Source organism: Peromyscus californicus, unplaced genomic scaffold, assembly GCF_007827085.1.
Source record: "Peromyscus californicus insignis strain IS unplaced genomic scaffold, ASM782708v3 Scaffold_4__1_contigs__length_199733344, whole genome shotgun sequence".
NCBI lineage: Eukaryota > Metazoa > Chordata > Mammalia > Rodentia > Cricetidae > Peromyscus > Peromyscus californicus.
Window position 1 is genome coordinate 82,911,655 of NW_026294562.1, and position 21,724 is coordinate 82,933,378.

The 21,724-nt window shown below is 39.5% G+C and overlaps 1 protein-coding gene and 1 non-coding gene across 2 annotated transcripts in view; both read right to left on the bottom strand.

Moving 5' to 3' along the window:
- Positions 1-6,385: 6,385 nt before the first annotated feature.
- Positions 6,386-6,492, bottom strand: LOC128095711 (U6 spliceosomal RNA). The gene has a single exon (XR_008213323.1). It is a non-coding gene; the product is annotated as a U6 spliceosomal RNA (small nuclear RNA).
- An 8,015-nt stretch (positions 6,493-14,507) lies between these two features.
- LOC128123840 (phospholipid-transporting ATPase ABCA3-like) overlaps positions 14,508-21,724 on the bottom strand; it is a 122,649-nt gene continuing 115,432 nt past the window's right edge. Inside the window, exons 26-30 of the mRNA XM_052760133.1 lie at positions 20,832-21,019; positions 20,274-20,444; positions 19,702-19,892; positions 15,140-15,213; positions 14,508-14,645 (exon numbers count right to left, since the gene is read on the bottom strand). Of these exons, the coding sequence (XP_052616093.1) occupies positions 14,508-14,645; positions 15,140-15,213; positions 19,702-19,892; positions 20,274-20,444; positions 20,832-21,019 (762 nt within the window). The remainder of the gene's footprint in view (positions 14,646-15,139; positions 15,214-19,701; positions 19,893-20,273; positions 20,445-20,831; positions 21,020-21,724) is intronic.

Below are 21,724 nucleotides of genomic sequence, written 5' to 3' on the forward strand. Positions count from 1 at the left end.
GTTCTTCCACAGGACCTAGGTGTGGAGACCCACAGAGGCTTCCTAGTGAGAACTTACTCAGGGCAGAGAATGTGAGCTTGCTTTACCCAGCAGGGTTGCATAATGAGATGACTTGACTATGGGTGTGGTTACCAGGTGTTTGGAAGGGTCTACACTTGCCTGTAAGGTGTGCTTTGATCTTGCAAAGAGGAGGTCTTTTGCCCCTCCCCTTGGTATATTATAAAAAGCTCTTTTGAACAAACTTTGGATATTGACCTAGGCCCTCCCGAAGCTCTCCTGTGTCTCTCTCTTTCTCCTCCTCATTTAGGTTTATCTTTCTACCTAATATTTCCTCATTCCTCTCTTCTCCACCCAAGAACCCTTCGATAGGTGGAGCAGGTCGGAGCTGGACTCCCACACCTAGGTTTGGTTCCCAGCACCCACATAGTGTCTTACAACCATATGTAATAGCAACAGAATTCAATACCCTCTTATGGCCTCTGTGGGCACCAGGCATGCATGTAGTACACATATACATGCAAGTAAAAACACTCATACAAATAAAATAAAAATTAAAAAAGGAAATCTAAAAATTCTCTGTATTTTGTACCATGCACATAGTTTCCTTTCTAAAACATGCACATTCATATACCAACACACTAGTCATCTGAAAATGACTGATGAAAAATGTCTGTGCTCTGGTTTTCTTTTGTGCATTTAACATCTTCTGTTTGCCAACGTGATTTTGCAAAATGCAACCTTGTAAGAGTCTGGCATTTGGTTCTCTAAAAGCTGCCAGTCGGTGCTGTTTTCTTCTTCATGGTTTAAATGTATGCTTCATGAAGGTTTAATCCCACATCATTGGTGGCAAAAAACCTAAAAGCTTAATTAAATGTAGAACTTTCAAAAATCTATCCAAAGAAAGTAGCTGGTTAATGCTCAGGGACCATCACTCCACATGAACGAACCATAATCTAACTGTGTAAAACATAGGAACCTTGTCACAGAGCAAAAACAGTTTCTTCACACAGGCACAGACACTACTATGAAGTGAATTTCTTTATGAAACCCAGGACAAGTTTCTTTATAGTTGTAAAGCTAATGAGGCTGTGTTTTGGCATAAAAAATGGCCCAATTAACATGTATGATAGTTCAATCATAAAACTCCTCATTAATTACTCCCAGATTTACTATAGCTATTTAGCTATAAATGTCATTATCTCATTTTAGGGTGAGGTGACATTTCTTTTATGTGCCTGTGTGTGTATACATGCATGTGCAGGGGTCCCTGGAGGCAAGAAGAGGGTATCAGATGCCCTGGAGCTGGAGTTACAGGTGGTTTTAAAACAGCCAATGTGAGTGCCAGGAACTGAACTCGGGTCCTTTGGAAGAACAGTATGCTCTTAACCACTCAGTCATCCATCCAGACCCTAAAATAACATTTTGTTAAACACTTGTGTAATGGGACCGTGGACCTCATGACAATGTTTTGGTCAGCAATGGACCATACACACAACAGTCATGCAGGTTATACTGCCTAATGATATACATACATATATACATATTAATCAGAGATATTATAGCTAATACTGATGAAATAAAGTCACACACATTAAGGATAATTCATAGTAAGCTATTTATTACCTGATTCAAAGTCCGTTTTGCTTTCGCGTGCAGGATCCTCAGAGCCATGTCATATTGTTGGTTTTCAGTATCTCCAGTATAAAGCCCGTCTTTTCCTGGCAACTGCGTCTTCACACTTTCATGCTCTTTCTTCTCTTTTTGCTTGACTGAAACTCTGTGGTTAAATATTCTTAACTTAAAATCCATTCTTTTGAAAACAAAATGCCCACTGCTTGACCTTGCTTTTCATTACTCTAACAAGTCAATATCCTGACTTATTATCCTAATATCTCCATTCCAATACTTTTTATAGATCTCATGTTTTCAATTTCTCACTTTAATCGTTTCCAGAAATCATATATTGGGAAGGTAATAATGAAGGGATGTTTTCTTGACTGATAAGTTTCTGTTAAGCGAAACTTTGGTAGTTATTTTGGAAAAGCCATCTTGAAACTATTCAGCAATTTGACACATTGAAAATGATTGTTTATACATAATTTGGCATAATTTTCTACATAGCCCCCTAATAAAAACAAGTAATGGAAAATTAATTCCTAAAAGTTATTGCTTGCAAACAAGTATGTGAGTTAATTAGAAATAAAATTTTATTTTTATAAAACATTACATGTACCCTTCAAAGCTTTCAAACAATGAGCATATGCATATTACTAGAATTCAAGGCAAGACTAGGGAGTCTATTTTAACTTTTACTAATGCCTTCAATTCATCTTATTATTATTTTGATAAGCAATTTAAAAATCAATACAAGATCAATTGATTCAATAACAAAAAGTACCCTGTTTTTTCAACAAATAAGTTGAATTTATTTTATCAATGAGAGAGAGATATTGAATAAATTAACCAGTCATCTACTTTATTTAGTACAGATTAAGAAAAAAGAACTTGATGATAGTTTGTGACCCTGCACAGCCCCCTTGGGCGTGTTCATAGGGGATGGGCCCAATGGCTGGTCAATCCTGGTGAACAAACATTTACATCCAAGCATCGGAGATTTTGTTTATCTCTAACAGGACTAGTTAGCAGACTATCTTTGGGGTATTTTGGGGGGGGCTGTACTCCCTTAGCTAAATCCTCCCTTTTAAATGGCTCCAGTGAAAAGCTGTATGAAAACTTACTTCTGTAGAAGATCCCTAATATATATGTGATTATATCATGTATCAATAGATATGATATATATTATATAATATGTCATATATATGAAAGGAGTTTAAATGGAGTTACCATATAGTGGGGAGGCAATATCACAACTAGACATCACATGTTACCAAATAAAACCCCCAAATATCAGAAAATAGGTTATATCTTTTTGAGTCATTGGCCAAAGGGGTCCCGTGGATCCATTCAAGCATTACAGCCTATGGGCAATGCTCCACAACCTGATAGTAAGACCTTATTGTTGACATCACATACTTATGTCATCAAACATGGAGCTCAAGCTGGTGCTGAGGGAAGGGCTTCACCCTTACTGACTAGTATTCATGGCTGCCAAGGAGAAAAGTAATCATCAGCCTCACCCAGCTACAAAATCTGCTACAACAGCAACCTGCCTGCAAGATACACCCACTAGCTCATAGGGGCACAACTGTTATGGGAGTAACTAAATGCTTTTTAAACGATTTGGGTTTAAGATCCACTCTATGAGATGGAACCTATACCTGACATTGTTAATGAGGTCAAGAACTCAGTACTAGAGAGGTTCATAGGCCCTGGGGAAAAACCTACTACTGTTTTCTGCTTAAGGAACATAGCAATAAAACAACTCTTAATGACACATTTCTATGCCCATAGATCTGTGCGTTGCTCATATGCCAACATATACAACTCAAAATAAAAATATGATGATTTTTTTATTTGAAAAGAAAATGATTTGACAAATTTCGTGTATTTTTAGCTTAATATCTAACTTATTATAGAGTATTGAATTTATCATCATCCCATTGTATTCCTTTATTTTATGTGTATGAGTATTTTGTCTGCAGATATGTGCTAACAAATCAAGTAGCTTTCTTTCATAGGTCAGGTGTTCCAAGTATCTGAACAAAATTAGCTTAAGATAGACCATCAAACAAATGCTTTAGATACACTTTAATTGTGAAGTAATCCATACATTACAGATCTAAACTCACTTTGCATGCACATACGTGTGTGTGTGTGTGTGTGTGTGTGTGTGTGTGTGTGTGTGTGTGTGTGTGTATTGTCACTGTAGCATAGGCTGGCCTCAACCCATGATCTTTTGGGTTCAGTTGAATGCTGGAATTATAGGTATAAACTGCTACCTCCAGATAATCTCATTTAAAAAATGGCTTCGCCGGGCGGTGGTGGCGCATGCCTTTAATCCCAGCACTCGGGAGGCAGAGCCAGGTGGATCTCTGTGAGTTCGAGGCCAGCCTGGGCTACCAAGTGAGTTCCAGGAAAAGGCGCAAAGCTACACAGAGAAACCCTGTCTCAAAAAACCAAAAAAAAAAAAAAAAAAAATGGCTTCATACTGTAATACTTTTGGCTATGGTAACCTATTTCCTTTATTAATGAGTATTTATACTACCTATAACTTTATAATAATCATATAAAATAACCTTAACCTACTTATGTACATGTACATAAATAATTTATATAAATATCCTTAACATATATTGTTTTTATGCATATATATTATATTAAATATATATTTAGTTGTTCTTGTTACATGTGGTTATATAACAAATATTCTTAACGCATTAAAATTTCTTTACATTTATTTTGCACACACACATGTGTGTGCATGCATGTGTGTTATGTGTGTGTATGCACACAGATGTGTGTATAGGTGTGGGTGCATGTGTGCATAGAGGCCAGAGGTCAACTTCAGATGATGTTCTTTTTTTTTAAAAAGACAATGTCTTCAATTGGGCTCTGGAGCTAGATAGTTAGTCTAGGCTGGCTGGCCAGTAACCCCAAGGATCTGTTTGTGTCCACTTTTCCAGCACTAGGATCGCAAGCATATGGCACCCTGCCAGGCCTTTTCCTTGTGTGCTGAGGTCACACTCAGGTCCTCATGCTTCCACAGCTCGCATATCACCGCAACTGTCTCCCCAGCCTCAAGTCTGAATGTTTTGAAGTACACTCATTAGGCACTTCACAGTGACTTTCAGTTAGGATATGTTTGAGGTTCTAAACAGCTAAACATGGTTATAGTTTTAGGAAATGAAATGTTTGTACTTGGTCCCCAGTTAATAGAACTGTTTAACAAGGTGCATCACTGGGGCTGGGCTTTGAGGTGCCAAAAGACTGTTGCTATTCCTAGCGTGCTTTTTCTCTGCCTCTTGCTTCTGGATCAAGCTGTGAGCTCTCAGCTGTTCCTGCCACCATGCCTTTGCTCCGCCTTCATGGACTCTAACTCTCTGAAACCATAAGCCCAACTGAACATTTCTTTATAAAGTTATATTGGTCACGGTGTTTTGTCACAGCAATAGAAAAGAAACTAAGACAGAAGGCTTTTAAAAATGTATCTTGGGGGACCAGTGAGCCTATGCTTATTGCCACTCACATATCTTCTCATGACATGTTTGTCTAATTATTCTTTATCAATAAAAATTTGGGATTCAGATATCAGGGTAAGAACCTGAATGATCAGAGAAGTGGAGAAACCACCAGTTACCTCCTCTTCTCTTCCATTCCTTAATTCAAAGGGGCCGAGACCCTCTCTAAACCCTGACTTACTATTTCCTCAGTCCTCCAAAACCTATATGGTTAATTTTGGTCAGCTAGTGGCTAGTTCTGCCCTCTGATTCAAAACAAACTTTATTGTCAGAATACAATCAAAATATCATACAACATTCCCCCCTTTTTGTCTAACTAAAAAAGGGAAGGTTTTAACTCTAACATAGTAAAACTATATACAATAAATAAGTATAGTAACTATATACAAACATATACAGGTAAGAATTACATTAACAAAGTCCAGTCCATTTGCACTTGGCAAATTCAGAGAAAATACTCCATTATCTATCCTATATTGGTGAGTCCAAAGTGTTGTGCCTAATTCACTTTCTATCCTAACTTGTATCACCAAACCAAAACTATCCTTTTATATCTCTCAACCTTATACACATTACACCTCTTTTGTGAGTTTCTTTTCTAAATTTTGTAACAAGGAAAACTATAACTATCTAGTCTTCAACTCCATCAGAGACCTGAGAAGGATATAAAATAACCTGAGTAAACAGGAAGTGTAGAGCAAACAACTTCCAAAACTAAGAAATGACAGAAACAGCTGGCTGCCTGGACAGTCACCCAAGGTTCTTCTGCAACATTGGAGCATCCCATCTTCGACCTGTAGGCCTAGAACAACTGACAGACCTTTCTATGAATCAGGAATTTTGAAGGACTGTCCCGCCTTGTCTTGGCAAATTTGGACAGTCACTTTCTTGTGAGTCCTGCTTGTCCAACCTGGACAGCATACTGTCAGCAGTCATGGAAAGAGCAGTTTCTTGCCCAATGGCTAACTTTTGTCACAAAGCAAACTCCACATGGAGTTTCTTTGATGCCTATTATCTTCTCTGAAGTAGATTGGTGCTGCCAGGAGCAGACATGTCTCTTGTCATAAAAAACCTTATATTATTAAAACATCTTAAATGCATATTCTATAGATCTCTGAAGTATTTGAAGATCACATATCTACCTAAAATGTATCTCTGTTTGACCTTGAAAACATATGTAATGTGACTACAAGTTCGATTGTAATAGGTGGCTAACTATTAACCTACATTTCTTTCTTTATTTTTTTTTAAATATGGAATGCTTCACGAATTTGCATGTCATCCTTGTGCAGGGGCCATGCTAATCTTCTCTGTATCATTCCAATTTTAGTATATGTGCTGCCAAAGCGAGCACTGCATTTCTTTATTATCTTAAATAGTTTGTAATAATAACTTTTAAGGACTAGAAATTTATATTACATTGTTAAATGAGCTGCATAGGTACAATACCTTAAACAGGAGTAGAAATGTATGTACAGTATGTACTAACAAAAGTAACCTTAAACCAGGTGGTAGTGGCGCATGCCTTTAATCCCAGCAGTCAGATCTCTGTGAGTTCGAGGCCAGCCTGGTCTACAGAGCAAATTCTAGGACAGGCTCCAAAGCTACACAGATATAATGGATTCTACAGTGTGTGTGTGTGTGTGTGTGTGTGTGTGTGTGTGTGTGTGTGTTTGTGTGTGTGTGTGTGCACTTTCATTTGGCTATTATTACAGTTTGGTTTTTGTTTTCTTTTTTTGGGTGTTGCTATATTTTGTTTTCTACATTTGGTTTTTTAATTTTTTTGTATTGGATTTTGGTTTGTTTTTTGAGAAAGAACTTAAAATTGATTGGGTAAGGAGTAAGAGAGGAATTGGAAGGTCTTGGGGGAGGGGAAGAATATGATCAAATATATTTAAATTTAAAATTGTTTTCAATAATAAAACAAAAATAAATTATTCTCGTAAAAGATTCTTAATTTCTTTGGTGTTTGTTTTAATGTTTCGCTGTTCATTTTTGATTCTGTTAATTTAGAGCATTTCTTTCTGTCTTTTAATTAGTAGGGTCAAGGGCTTAACAATCTTGTTTATTTTCTCAAAGAATCAGCTCTTAGATACATTCTTTGTTTTTATTTAATTAATTTGGGCTTTTTAAAACAATTTTTTGCTGTCTATTGGATTTGAGTTTGTTTTGTTCTTATATTTTTCCAAATCCTTGTGCTCCACTAAGTAGTTCATTTGTGCCCTTTCTGATTTTTTAATGCAGGCATTTAGAGTTATAAATCCCCGTTTAACATGTCCTAGAGACTTTTTAAAAATAAAATTTATTTATTTTCTGTGTTTTTCACTTCATGTATCTTGATCCCACTCATTCCCTATCCCTTCACATCCACCCTCTGCCTCTGTATCCCCTCCACTGAATAAAACAATTCAAGAGAAAAAAAATGAAAAAAATAAAATGAGAAAAATAAAATAAAATAAGGGAAGGAATTAAAACTCTCATCCTGGATGCTGCAGTTCAACCCAACAAATCTCGTTGTATATCCCTTTGTCCATACGTCTCTGCTTGCAAGTGTTCATTGCAAAGAGTCATTGGTCTGGTTTGAGATCCCTGGTCTGCATTACATATTAGATGCTGGGCCCCCTACTAGGACTCTTCCTGGACATCCTGCTGTCGCCCTGTGTTGTGGAGATCCTGCAGCTTTGAGTTAGTGGGTCAGGTCCCTTCACATGCTCCAGCAGATCATAGACTGGGTGAATACTGGGGCAGGCCAAGTCATAACCCTGGGTCTGGGCCTGGGCAACTGTAGGGTTGGTCATCCAGATGGGAAGTGGGGACAGGTCTCCCATAGTCACAATTTTGGGGCAGGTTCACCTGTGCTAACTGTGTTGGATCTATTGTGCTGCCTTGGCAAGGTGCAGGGCCTGCTCTCCCAAGTGTGGCAGCTTGTGGGGATCAGGGATGGCTCTCCCTCTCTTATGACCACAGGGCTGTCTCCTACCTGCCTTCGGTATTGATGGAAGGGGCGGAAAGAGAGCACCTCTCCCTTGCCTATGTCAACATAAGACAGACAGCTCTCCCATGGTCACAGTTTTGGGGCTGGCTCTCCTACACCTGTGCTAACAGGATCGGTTCTATTGTGCTGCCCTGGCAAGGTGCAGGGCCTGCTCTCCTGAGTGTTGCAGCTGGTCAGGGATAAGTGTGTGTGTGTGGCATCTCTCCCCAGCCCACGCCCCTATGTGGCAGATGAGGGGTGGGGCTAGGTCTCCCACGATCCTGTCCTCAGAGTTGGCTCACCTATGCTCTCATCAACAGGGTCATCTCTGCTGTGCTGCCCAGACAAAGTGCAGGGCTTGCTTTTCCATGTGTCAAGGGGTTAGTTTCCTCACCATCTCAGTCCCTCTCTTGTCTCTTCAGATTTGCCTGTCCATGGAAGCTGAACCATTCCCTTTCTCTCTGTCTTTGTCTCTGTCTCTGTCTCTCTCCCCCACCCATAAGATACCATAACTCTGCTTGCTCTAAGAGTGGCCTTCTGACTGGTGCTGCAAGGTACTGGGGAGGGGGGCGGTTCTGTTTTCTCTTAAGAGCTCGGGGTGGGCAGCCCCAAGCCTGCAGGTGGGTCTCCCTGTCTCACTCAGGTTACTGTGACACAGGGCTGGGCCATGCTTCCTCATCACAAGGAAATCTTTAAAGTTTCCAACCACCTGGCACCTCCTGGTTGGTGGGTTTGGCTGCTTTCCATTTACTCTGGCCATATGGCATGGGGTGGGGGCTTGGCTGGAGTCCTGCTGCAGGCCAGGGTTAGAATCCCATGTCCCTGCTTGGGTTGGCCCGGTGGCTCCTGCTTGAATGGGGCCTCCACACACCCAAGAGTCTGGGTTGGGGGGGTGCCCTGTCCTAGAGATTTTTTTGTTTCATGTTTTTATCTTCATTTCATTTCATGAATTAAAAAAATAAAATTCTTTTTTTTTCTTTGACCCATTCATCATTCAGTAATAAATGATTTAAGCTTGATGCATTTGTGTACTTTCTAGAGATTTGTTTGCTGTCATTTTAAGTTTTATTGCAATATTGTCAGATAGGATACATGGAGTAATTTTAATTTTTCTGAATTTGTGTCCCAGGATGTCCTCTACATTAGAGAAGTTTCCATGGGTTTCTGAGTAGAATGTATTTTGTTTGGTGTTTGGGTAGAATATTTTGTAGATGTGTGTTAAGTCCATTTATGTATAATGTCATTTAATTCTGATGATTTTCTGTTTTTTTCCAGGTAACCTATCTATTGAAGAAGGTGGGATAGTGAATTCACCTACTAGTAAAGGGTTTAAATTAATCTGTGTCTTTTTGTTTTGTGTTTTGAGATAAGGTTTCTCTCTGCAGCCCTGGCTGTCCTGGGGTTAATCTGTGTCCTTAATTCCAGTGGTATACTTTTTATGAAGTTATATGCTCCAGAGTTTGGTACGTATATGCTTTGAATTGTAACGTCTTCTTTATTAACCGTTCCCTTGATTAGAATGGAGAGCCTTTCTTTATCTTTCTAATTAGTTTTAATCTGGTCCATTCTGTCAGATATTAGAATGGCAATGCTTTCTTCCTTCCTGGTTCTGTTTGGAGTTCCTTTTTCCATGCTTTTACTTGAAGGTGGCACCTGTTTTTTAAAGCTAAGTTTCTTGTTTACCACTGAAAGACAGATTTTGTTTCTTAATCAGGTCATCAAGTCTGTCTTTTTTTTTTTTTTTTTTTTTTGGTTTTTTCGAGACAGGGTTTCTTTGTGTAGCTTTGCGCCTTTCCTGGAACTCACTTGGTAGCCCAGGCTGGCCTCGAACTCACAGAGATCCGCCTGGCTCTGCCTCCCGAGTGCTGGGATTAAAGGCGTGCGCCACCGCCTGGCTTTTTTTTTTTAATGATTTATTTATTTATTTATTTATTTATTACGTATACAGCATGTATGACTGCAGGCCAGAAGAGGGCACCAGATCTTGTTACAGATGGTTGTGAGCCACCATGTGGTTGCTGGGAATCGAACTCAGGACCTCTGGAAGAAGTCAGTGCTCTTAACCTCTGAGCCATCTCTCCAGCCCCCAAGTCTGTCTTTTAATGGAAGAAGTGAGGACATGAATATTGAAAGTTATGATTGAAAGGTATGTGTTGACAGCAGTTACTTCTTTTTCTTTTTGCTGTTTGTGTTTTTAGTTGTACTTGGTATTTCAGTAATTATAGCTTCATTTGCTTTCTTCCTACGCTCTCCTGCCTTATTCCTCTCTTCAGCCTGAAACATTGCTCCCTGCGTTTTGTGTAGGGTTGGTCTCCTGGGTGTTAATTCTTTCAGCCTCATTGGTTCATGAAAGGGTTTTCTTTCTCCTTCAATTATGGCAGATAGTTTTGCTGAGTATAGGAGTCTAGTTTGTCAGTCAGTATCTTTTAGAACTTGGAGTGCATTGCTCCAAATTCTTCTGGCTTCAAATTTTTCCCGGAGAAATCAGCTGTTATCCTGATGGGTTTTCCTTTATATGTGACGTGTGTTTTTCTCTCGTAGCTTTCAATACTTTGTTCTGGATACTCTGATATGTTGTAAGGAGTTTCTTTGGTGGTCTTATCTGCTTCTTGTATATGTATATTGTTCCTTAGTTTGGGGCATTTTACTTTTATGATCATGTCAAAGATTTAGTCTTTGCCATTGACCTGGAATTCTTCTCCCTTATCTATGTCTATAATTAGAATATTTGGTCCTTTCATGGTGTCCTCTGGTTCATGTGTGTTCTTTTCCTGTGATTATTTTTAAACATATATTCTTTGCTTGTGTAGTCTAATTCCTCTATCTCTGAGTCCTGATATTCAATCTTCTACTTGAGCCACTCCACTTCTGAGGCCCTCCCTTGAGTGTTCTAGTTGGTTTATGGACGTTTTCCATTCTATCTTCACTTCAGCTTGAGGCCTCACCAATGTCTCCACCTCTTCATTGAACTGTGACTTCAAATCTTGGACTTCTGTCCTTTGCTCAGCAGTGTGCTTGCTGCTTCTTGGACACCACTCAGGTATTTATTGTTATCCTCTTGACACTTAATGAGGTGTTGCTTTGTTTCTTCTTTAAATTTCTTGAATTCTTTAATAAGTTTTTTTAAAAGTATGTATCCTGGGGTTCATCTAGGTAACTGGAGACTAGTGTGGTTGAATGGAGACATGCTGTTTTGGCCATTCATACTGTTTTTTGTTTTTGTGATGTGAATTGGATATGTGGACTTTTTTCTTTGGTTGTGTCTGATGTAAGATTCTGGTATGCCTAAGACTGGACCTGTGCAGGACTATGTGACTATAATTAGGTTAGGAAAAGCTGGTGCATGAGCTTTTTGGACCTACGCCTTTTTGGACCACAGCCAGCCTTGGTCTGCAGCTACACTTATGGATTTGCAGGTAAGGGGGAGAGCAACAGGAGGGAGTCACCAGGTAGAGTCAGAGCAATGGGTCTTGAGGCCTGTGAGTGTGGAGATGGCATAATGGCAGTGGGATAGATGGGAGAGGAAAGAGAGACTTACCAGTCAAAGATAGCTCAAAAGCAAAGTTGGTTCATGGATTAAAAGCCTGGGTTACGAGCTGCTGCTGAGGGCCATGTCTGAGTCTGTGTTCCTACTGCAGCTGGAGTCTGTGATGATGTCCATGGCCCATGTTGCAACAGGGGGTCATAGGAACCATGAATATTTAAATCGAAAGGCCATGCAGAGCCAGCCCTGCCCCTCATTGTCCCTGGGATGGCTGATCCTGCCCTTCATTGGACACTGCAGCAGGAGAGCTGGCCCCACTCCCCACAGGAGAGTTGGCCCCACTCCACATCACAGGTGTGGGAGATTTGGCCCCTAAGGCATGAGCCTAGGAGGGCTGGCTCCACACCTCCCCTGAGGTGGGCAGTGTTGCTTGAATTCTAAATTGGTCTTATAATAAAAACCTGGAGCCAGATATTGGGGTGAACGCTGAAAGATCAGAGGAAACAGAGCCAGATATTGGGGTAAATGCTGAAAGATCAGAGGAAACAAAGGAACAAGCCACAGCAACTTCCCACCTCGCCAGCTCCACAAATCCTCTGACTGAATGCCTCTGAGTCCTCAGCCAAAAAAGCTTTGAGTTCCGTCTCCTCACACCTTATATGCCTTTCTCTGCCCAGCCATTTCACTTCATTCCTAGTGCTGGGATTAAAGGCGTGTGACTCCCAAGTGCTGGAATTAAAGGTGTGTGCCACCACTGCCTGACCTCTGTGGCTAACTGTGGTTAGCTCTCTCCTCTGATCTTCAGGCAAATTTTATTAGAGTACAACAAAATATCACTATAGGCAGTCCCAGTGGCCCAGACTGACCAGCTCAGCTACCACCCAGACCCACATCCTGGGCCTTTGATTGCCCCACGCTAACATCTACCCCATCTATGACCTGCTGGAGTGTGTGAAGGGACTGGTCCTGTGGAATGGTAACCACAGGATCTCCATGACTCAGGGCAACAACAGGATATCTAAGAGGAGTTTTGGTGAAGGTCCAGTAATGATGGTGTGCCACAGGCCTTGAACCAGACCAATGACTCATTGCAATGAACAATTTGTGGGTGGGGCTGATTGGACAAAAGGGTATTCTTCATGACACACTGCAGTACCCAATGCCACTAGGATGAATGAAGAGGTGTTGGAAAGACAGAGGAGCACGGTGGTTTTTTTTGTTTTTTGTTTTTTTTTGTGTGTGTATGTGTGTGTGTGTCTGTGTTTTGCTTTGTTTTTAATTGATTGTTTTGTGGGAGTTTCTTGGCAGGGGGGATGGTGTAAGGGATGCTGCAGATGGGGGAGGATGTGGAGACTGGAATGTGAATGGGATTGGGGTGCATGATGTGAAATTCTCAAAGAATCAATAAATAATTATGTTAAAAAAAAGTCTAGGGCTAGATGCCTGATAAATTGTGACTTTTTGTTGCACACTATTTTTGGATGATTTTAGAGCAAATGGTCTAAATTCTCAATATAATGCTAATATTTCATTCCAGATAGAAGGTCAGAAACTCAAGAGGTCCTCTCCTATAACACAAGCATCATCTGGCTGTGCTTATTTATGAGAATTAAGTACTAGAGAACAGACATAACTCATGATATTTCCTTGTTACTGCTTTAGTGACTCCTGGCATTGATTCAGGATTCCCATGCCCTCAGACTAAAAAGATAACTTTAAAAGTTCTATTTGTGTATGTGTCTGTATAAGCATATGAACATATGTGTCTACTTTCTGCTTATTCTTTTGAGGTACAGCCTCTCCCTGAACCTGGGGCTTACATTTTCTTGGCAAGGCTGAAAGTCAGTAAGCCCCAATGATCTTGTCCCTGCTCCCCTTGGATGTAGGGTTACAGGCAAGTAGGGGATGCCCAACTTTGTTCTGTGTGTTCTGGGATTGGAACTCTGTTCTTTATGATTGTACAGCAAATGGTCTTAACTACTGGGCCATCACACTAGCCTCTAACTTTTATTATTATTATTATTATTATCAGTTGTACATCAGTGTTTATTGAAGCATTTTTTTTTCACAATTGCTAAGTAACCAAACCAATGCAGGTATCCAACAACAGAGAGAGACAGGAAAATGTGGTAAATATATACAATGGTATGTTTTTCAGTCACCAAGAAAAATGAAGTTATGTCATTTGCAAGAAAATAGACACAAATGGAGATAATCACATTAAGCAAATTAAGCCAGTCTCAGAGAAACAAATATGTTCTCTCATTTTGGGGTCCTAGATGTTATATAGTCACATCAAACCATGTATGTACATATAAAATAACAAGAGAAGTGAAATTGTCCACAGGAACAGAGGGGAAACAGGGATGGGTAGGGATGAGCAAAGAGAGGGTGAAGTGGAGTATGCTCAACATAAAATGCATACCTTTATAAAAATTAAAAACTAGATTAAGTTAAAATTTAAAAATAATAGTCTTAAGATAACAGCTCGCTTTCTACTGGTCAGTGTGCTATTTATAACCATCCTACTCCATCCTCTGAATTAATGAAAGTAGAAAATATCAATCCTGGTTTACAGACAGGAAAACTGAGGTGGAGAGAGAATAAGGAGGGACCCAATATCGAGAAACTAGTCGGCATCAGAGCTGAGAATTCGGCTCTATCTGAAGCAAGTTTCAGAGCTGTGCTGGGAAGGTAGAAAAAGAGTACGGGACTAACTTTGAAGTTCAGAAGTAGGGTAAAAGAAGTATTCACAGTTCAGATAACCAGTCATTCACTTGAACTTCCAAAGACTGCAAACTGTCTTCCCCAGGGTTTTTATTTGCATAATGTGTACGGAAAGGACTTCTATGTGTCCAGTGGCTGAGAGTCTGAGAAAAGAGGGTCACCAGTTTATTGTAATCTCATAGCATTAGAAAATTACTTCCTGAAAATCTCTCATTTTGTCAGTGTTAGCAAAGGTCAGAAAGATTTGTTCCAGGGTTACTTGTTTGACAGAATAGTCTTCCAGATTGAACAGCACTTTGGCTTCCTCCATAATTTCAAATACCTTGAACAAACAAACAAACAAACAGACAGACAAATAAACAAAAGGCAAAGTTACCACCTACCATCTCTAGGTAACCCTTTCCCACTCGACCTTCCCCAGCCAGGACACACAGCAAAAGGGAAAGATGACTGAACATAAGAAACAGCTATCCTGCACCCCGCTCCCCATTCTGCTTACACACGCTTTTAGACAGAATCTCTACATGTAGCCCAGGCTGGACCCAAATTGGAGATTCTCTTGCCTCAGCCTCCAGAGTACTGGGATTGTAGGCCTGCCCATCCATGCATACCTAATCATCCCCATTCTCTTGCTGAACATGACATAATATAATCTGGGGGTCGGAAGATTCAATCAGATAAATTCAGGTGGCCTTGGAAAAGTAACTTAAAGTTTCTAATTCTCTGTTAATTGGACTCTCATCCACATGCTCAAGTCCCAATGTTTTCTATTTGCCCTCTACTAATAGGTTAGACTGGCATGAATTTGACAACCACCTTTCCCCAGCAGACTTCCTTGCTTGGAATATAGTAGCCAATAATCCCTTGAAATTCCTGGTTTTTGATGTTACCTAAGAAGAGAAAGATTTTTGATAAGTTAGCAATGGAGAGGATAATAGTGTTTCTTTTTAATAAAAATAAAAGATACAGCATTGTTTTATAGTGTTGACTAGCCTGGAACATGCTATATTGCCCAGGATGGCCTGGAACTTAATATGTAGCTCAGGCCGATCTTGAATTTATGGCAATCCAACTGCCTCTGCTTCTCAAGTTCCAGGATTACAGGTGTGCATCACCACACCTGGCTTTGGATCCTACTATTTGGTAGTTTTGAAGAACTCGTATGTAATTTCTATTTCAATTGTCCACACAATGGAAGAGAGAATATGTGCAGTTAGTACAAAAGATGATATAATCCTCAAGATTAATTCCATTATTAACAAGGAATGACATTAATGTATCAGTAGATTTACTTCTCCATAAAATACTGTCTTATTACCTATAGTTTGAAAAATTGCAGGGGGTTGGCTAATTACATCTGGAAAAATTGGTAGCTCACATGATCAGTTGCAAAACCTGAGATTTATATAAATTCTTGTGTTTGGTAGCAATACTGTAGCCACTTCTAATTAGTAGGATGCATTCATGTTTATTATTATATACTGGAATCACCACCAGTGGAATTAACTGGGATTAAAATGTTTTAAAGACAAGCTAAAATAAATGTCAATAAGAATGGAACTTGTCTTGTAATGAATCCATACAGAGAATTAAGAGTAGTTTTAAAGTTTTCAAGTATTTTAGTGTGAAATATATTAAGCACACATAAATCAGAGAGGACCACTACTAGGAAGAATTTATTATTTTTGGAGGAAGTATGTCATTGAGCAGAGGCTTTGAGAGTTCATAGCCTCACTATCCTTCCATTTTGCCTTCCTTGCTTTGTGTTTGCAGTTGATGATGTAATCGATTAGTGTCCTGCTCTGACTGCTGCCATGCTGTCCCAGTCATTATGGATTTTAACTCTCTGAACTGCAAGCCAAAACAGACTTTCTCCTAGAAGTTGCCTTACTTATAGTATTTTATCACAGTGGCAGAAAGTAACTAACATATATAACTTGGTGACTCACAGTAGAGTTAAATGTAACCAACACTCAACACTCTAGATGTCATCTGTGTTGCAAGCAGACTCATTTTCTCTTCCTTTGAGGCAACCACTTTCCCTAGTTTCTAGGGTTAAGCATCTCTTAGCTGTTCTTTACTGTATTATTGCTCAAGAATGGACTCCTAAATATAATTGCTTTGTTTTGAATCCTCTGTGCTTCACATGATGGCACACATACACTACATATTCTTTTTATCTGTATCTTTTCACTCAAATATGTTGTCATCCGTAGCCATATATTATTACTTTTCTTTACTCCAAATTTCTAGTGTGTAGTTATTTCTCCTATTGTGGGTATACAGAAGGATATCTAGACTTGCAGACTGTTTCCACCACACAATGGACTTGTATCAATAGGTAACTGCAGAAATAACAGAATGTGATTATTAGCCTAGTTCATAAAAGGCAATGTGTTCTTCATCTCAGTGTTATTTTATGTGAGGGAAGCTGGCTACCACAGTGTGATGACAACATTTCCATGTAGCAGGAAACCCAACAGCCATATCTCTTTCTTAGTATATCCTCCAGGTCCAATGAGACATCAAATGATTTAACACCATGAGAGACCCTGGACCAGAAACACTCAGCTAAGCCATGGAAATTATGAGATAATAGGTTTTACTATTGTTTTAGAATATTAATTGTTTTTTTTAAAAAAAGATTTATTTATTTATTATGTATACAGTGTCTTCCTGCATGTGTGTCTGCAGGGCAGAAGAGGGCACACCAGATATCATTACAGATGGCTATGAGTCATCATATGGTTGCTGGGAATTGAACTCAGGACCTCTGGAAGAGCAGTCAGTGTAGTGGGTAGCCATTCCAGCTTTGGTCTGGAAGTTCCAACCCCCATTGAGGCTTCGGTAACTATCATGCCTACAAGGTGGGGCCAAGAGAGAGCCTCGCATCCCGATCTCTCAGTCTTAAGGGCCCTCCCTTGGCCCCGCCTTGTAGGCGTGATAGTTACTGAAGCCTCAGTGGGGGTTGGAACTTCCAGACCAAAGCTGGAATGGCTACCCACTACATAATAAGACTGATTCAGATGAAATAGTTTATAATGTATGTAAAAATGTACATAGGCTTAAAAGAGAGAAAAAAAGAGAAATATATACAGTTATATAAACAAATAGATAGTTTTTAAAAATAAAGTCTTTAAAGAAACATTAAAGGTAATAAGCCACGTAAAGATGGCTATCACACAGAGAATCTGGATTATGTTCTCTTTGATATTTGTAACTAAAGAAAAACATTTGATTGTAAAAGCTGTTGAGTTATGCCAAAATGTACATTTTAAAGGTACCTTGACTTCAAAATTTAGATATAAGGATATGTTGCTTTGGAAAAGAGTCTCTGCTTTTGTTTCCACAGAAAGCCAGAGGCTATGGATTTGTTCCAGATTAAGATACATCAGGTTTGACCAGCCAAGACCCCCTGAAAGGTCTCCAATGACACCATGGCCCAGATGATCCAACATCCAAAACGGTTTCAGGCAACTGGCTCAGACGATACACCCTCATGGACTACTCCATAATCCTAAAATTTTCTTTGTGTCCCCATAAGATACAGCGCCCCCTTCCAGCAGGAAGTAGTAAGAAAAGCTACGCTCACATTCCCAAATATACCAAGCTGGCTTTAGAGATGGAATTGGCTCACTCCCCCTCTAAAGCCAGACATATTGCTTAAAAAAAATGGTTAAGAGATTCTTGTGTCCCAAGTCAGAAGAGCCCTCTGGTGTGGGACAGAGAAAAACCAATATTTTTATTTAAAACAGGTTGATTATAAATACAATCTCTTTCTAAAGAAAAAAAGGGATAGTTTAGATATGATAGGATGAAAGGGTAGATTAATGAACCTACTTTTAAAGAGTAACAACTTGTTTAAAATGTTTTACATTGCTATAGATTTTAGTTTATTGATACAAGCTTAAACTTAATTTTGTTATACTGTATATATATATTTCTATTCTTGTTTGAGGTATTATGTTTATGTAACTCATTTAAAATTGTAATGGATAATTAAAAAATAGATTAATAATTAGTCATCTATGATAATTATATTTGTAGCCATGTTAGTTAAGTCCTCTAGGTATGCATAGATATATTTCAGATAGGTAGGTAATCTTCAAATACTTCAAAGACCTACAGAATATGGCATTTAAAATGTTTTAAAAATTTAGACTTTCTGGACAGTGAGACATGTCTGCTCCTGACAGCACCGATTTACTTCAGAGAGGAGGATGGGCATCGAAGACACTCCATATGGAGTTTATCTTCACCTTGGCAAAAATAGCCATTTGGGCAAGAAACTGTTCTTGCCTGGACTGCTTGATCAACTGGACATGCAGGACCCATAGGAAGGTGACCACTGAACTTTGCTTGACAAAATGGTCCTTCAGGTTCCTGCTTTGCAGAGGAAACTGCCAGACATTCTACAGGACACAGAGAAAAGTGACTGAGAGACTCTAGGCTGTGGGCTGAAGACAGATGCCCCAACTTTACAAGAGAACTTTGGATGAATGTCCAGGCTGTCAGCTGTCTCTGTCTACCCTGCTAGACTCCTGAAAGTTGCTTGCATCCTTCTCCCATTTCTCAGGTAGTATTATATCCTTCTGAGGTCTTTGATGTGGTTAAAGACTAGATATTTACAATTTTCCTTAGTTTTGATAAAAGATAAGTTAGATATAAAACCTTAAACTCACAAATATAAGATAGATAGGATATCTTCTTTAGTATTGTAACTGTAATTCTTGCTCAATAATTGTTTTGTTATATGTAATTTTACTATGTTAAAGTTAAAACCTTCCTTTTTAAAAAAGAAGAAAAGGGGAAGTGCTGTGGATATCGCTCTATATAAATAAAACACTGATTGGCCAGTGGCCAGGCAGGAAGTATAGGCGGGACAAGGAGAGAGGAGAATTCTGGGAAGTGGAAGGCTGACAGGGAGAGACCTGCCAGCCACCACCATGACAAGCAAGATGTAAGGTACTGGTAAGCCATGAGCCACGTGGTAACTTATAGATTAATAGAAGTGGGTTAATTTAAGATAGAAGTAGATAACAAGAAGCCTGCCATGGCCATACAGTTTATAAGTAATATAAATGTCTGAGTTATTATTTTATACATGGGTTGTGGGACTGCAGGGCTTGGTGGGACCTGGACAGAAGCTCTCCAGCTACAAGTCAGTGCTCTTAACCATGGAGCTATCTCTCCAGTCCTGGGTAATCTGTTATATAACAATAAATATATATTCCAGTTTGGAACCATTACATATAATTTTGATTTGAACATAAGGGTTCAATAAATATGAATAATTCAATGAAAACTATAATTGAAAACATGTAGAACTGTGAACATGACTTAACATAATAGTCATGAATCCATCATACCTATGTTACCTGGGAAAGTTGTTTGAATGAACTTTTTGAACTCTGCTACTTTATCTTCATCCTTAGCAATATTGATCTTTACTGTTAGGGTGTATACATGACCAAACCTCTTTCTGACATGCTGGGGGCTGCCGAGGCAGGTGAACCTCCCTTTCAGCATGATGGCCAGCCTAGTGCAGAGTGTCTCACATTCTTCCATTCTAGGAGGAAAAAGAAGACATGTCTGAGGACACTCTTCCAGAGAATAAATTCAAATAGCTAGGGTTGGAAGACTTAGAACTAGAAGCCTTGGCATTACAGATGGTCCACTAAGATCGTATTTGGGAAAAGGAGGACATTTGGAAATTTAAAGCAGTCCCTATGTAAATCCTCATTAAGTTACCTAGCTAGTGTTTTCTCTCAGTTCTTGATTCCATCAGTCAACTGAGCTCTCATTTAGCAAGTCCATCCCCAGTTACTTCTCTGAGGTTCTACCTACTCTTATGTAAGTTGACTGACTCCTCGTCCTGGCTGAAATGAATTCTAGCCCACACTCATTGCAGCTCCTTCTAGTTTCTGACCGAGCCTCCAATGTCTCTTACCTGTGAGAAGTTATGATGATAGCTTTACCGGTCCTACAGATCCATGTAACTGTGTCCCACAGCAGATGCTGAGCTACTGGGTCCATGCCAGTGGACGGCTCATCCAGGAAGACAACCGAAGACTTTCCCATTAGGGCAACAGCGGTACTTAGCCTGCGTTTGCTTCCACCACTCCATAATGTGAGGAAGAAAGAGTAATATACGTCATTAATTCATAGGAGTATCTGCACATTCAGAATTCTGTGGTAGGACTCAAAACTGATGATTCGTGTGTGTGTGTGTGTGTGTGTGTGTGTGTGTGTGTGTGTGTGTGTGTCTCCATGGAGATATAGGGGCTCTTTTTTTTTTAAATGCCAAGATTGTTCAAACATGCAAAAGGCTAACACCATCCAAGTGGGATATGCTGTTTCCTGATGTCTGAGCCTTGGCAGAGTGCTAGGTTATTTCACAGTCACTACCTCCATGTGCCAGAGAGGTAGCAATGGGCTTTGTGGGCATTCATTTGAAACAGCAGAAGCACAGGATAGGTCACCTAATAGCAACGATACAATGTCTCACCTGTATGTGTAGATAAACTGGTCAGCAAAGTGTTCCAGGTGCACTGAATGCAGAAAGGTTTCCACGTACTTGTTAATGTCTTCCTCTGGGACCCCCCACAGCCTCGAGTACATGATTAGCAGTTCCCGGCCTGTCATGTAGTTCAGCACAGATTCAGACTGAGGACAGTAACCAATTCTTGACCTAATCTGAATCAAGAGGGTAATTATGAGCAGTTAATCCATGTCAGCTATTCTGTGGAGCATAAATCTCATAGGGATGAGGTACACGATATGAAGCTATTTAACTCACACTACTGATAACTCTGATACCTCTACAACTCCCACTAAGAATGGTTTGTTCTTTCACCTTCAGCTGCTTTACAGATGGAGTTCAATGAAGTAAAATAAGGCGTCAGTATCACTAGCTGGAGTTTTCAATATATATGTACATATATATGCATATTACTACTATGTGCCTTGAGTGTTTGAGAGTAAGCTTTGTTAATATTCTAATTGAAGTATTTTGTTTATAGCAGTGGTCAGGTAACTTTTGTCAGATCAGCTCTCTCACAGACAGGAATTATATGTTGCCTATCAATATACTTATACAAAGTACATAGGAGAATATATTTTTTAAATTTATTTTTATTTTATTTGCATTGGTGTTTTGCTGCATGTATGACTGTGTGAGGATGTCAGATCTTGAGTTACAGACAGTTGTGGGCTGCCATGTACGTGGGTGCTGGGATTTGAACCCAGGTCCTCTGGAAGAGTAGTCTTAACCACTGAGCCATCTCTCCAGCCCCAGGAGAATATATTTTTATGTATTTAGCCAAGTTAATGCTCAAAGAATTAAGGCAACATATCACTTCACGACTAATGTAGAGTAAAATTTACAGTGTGAATTCAGCC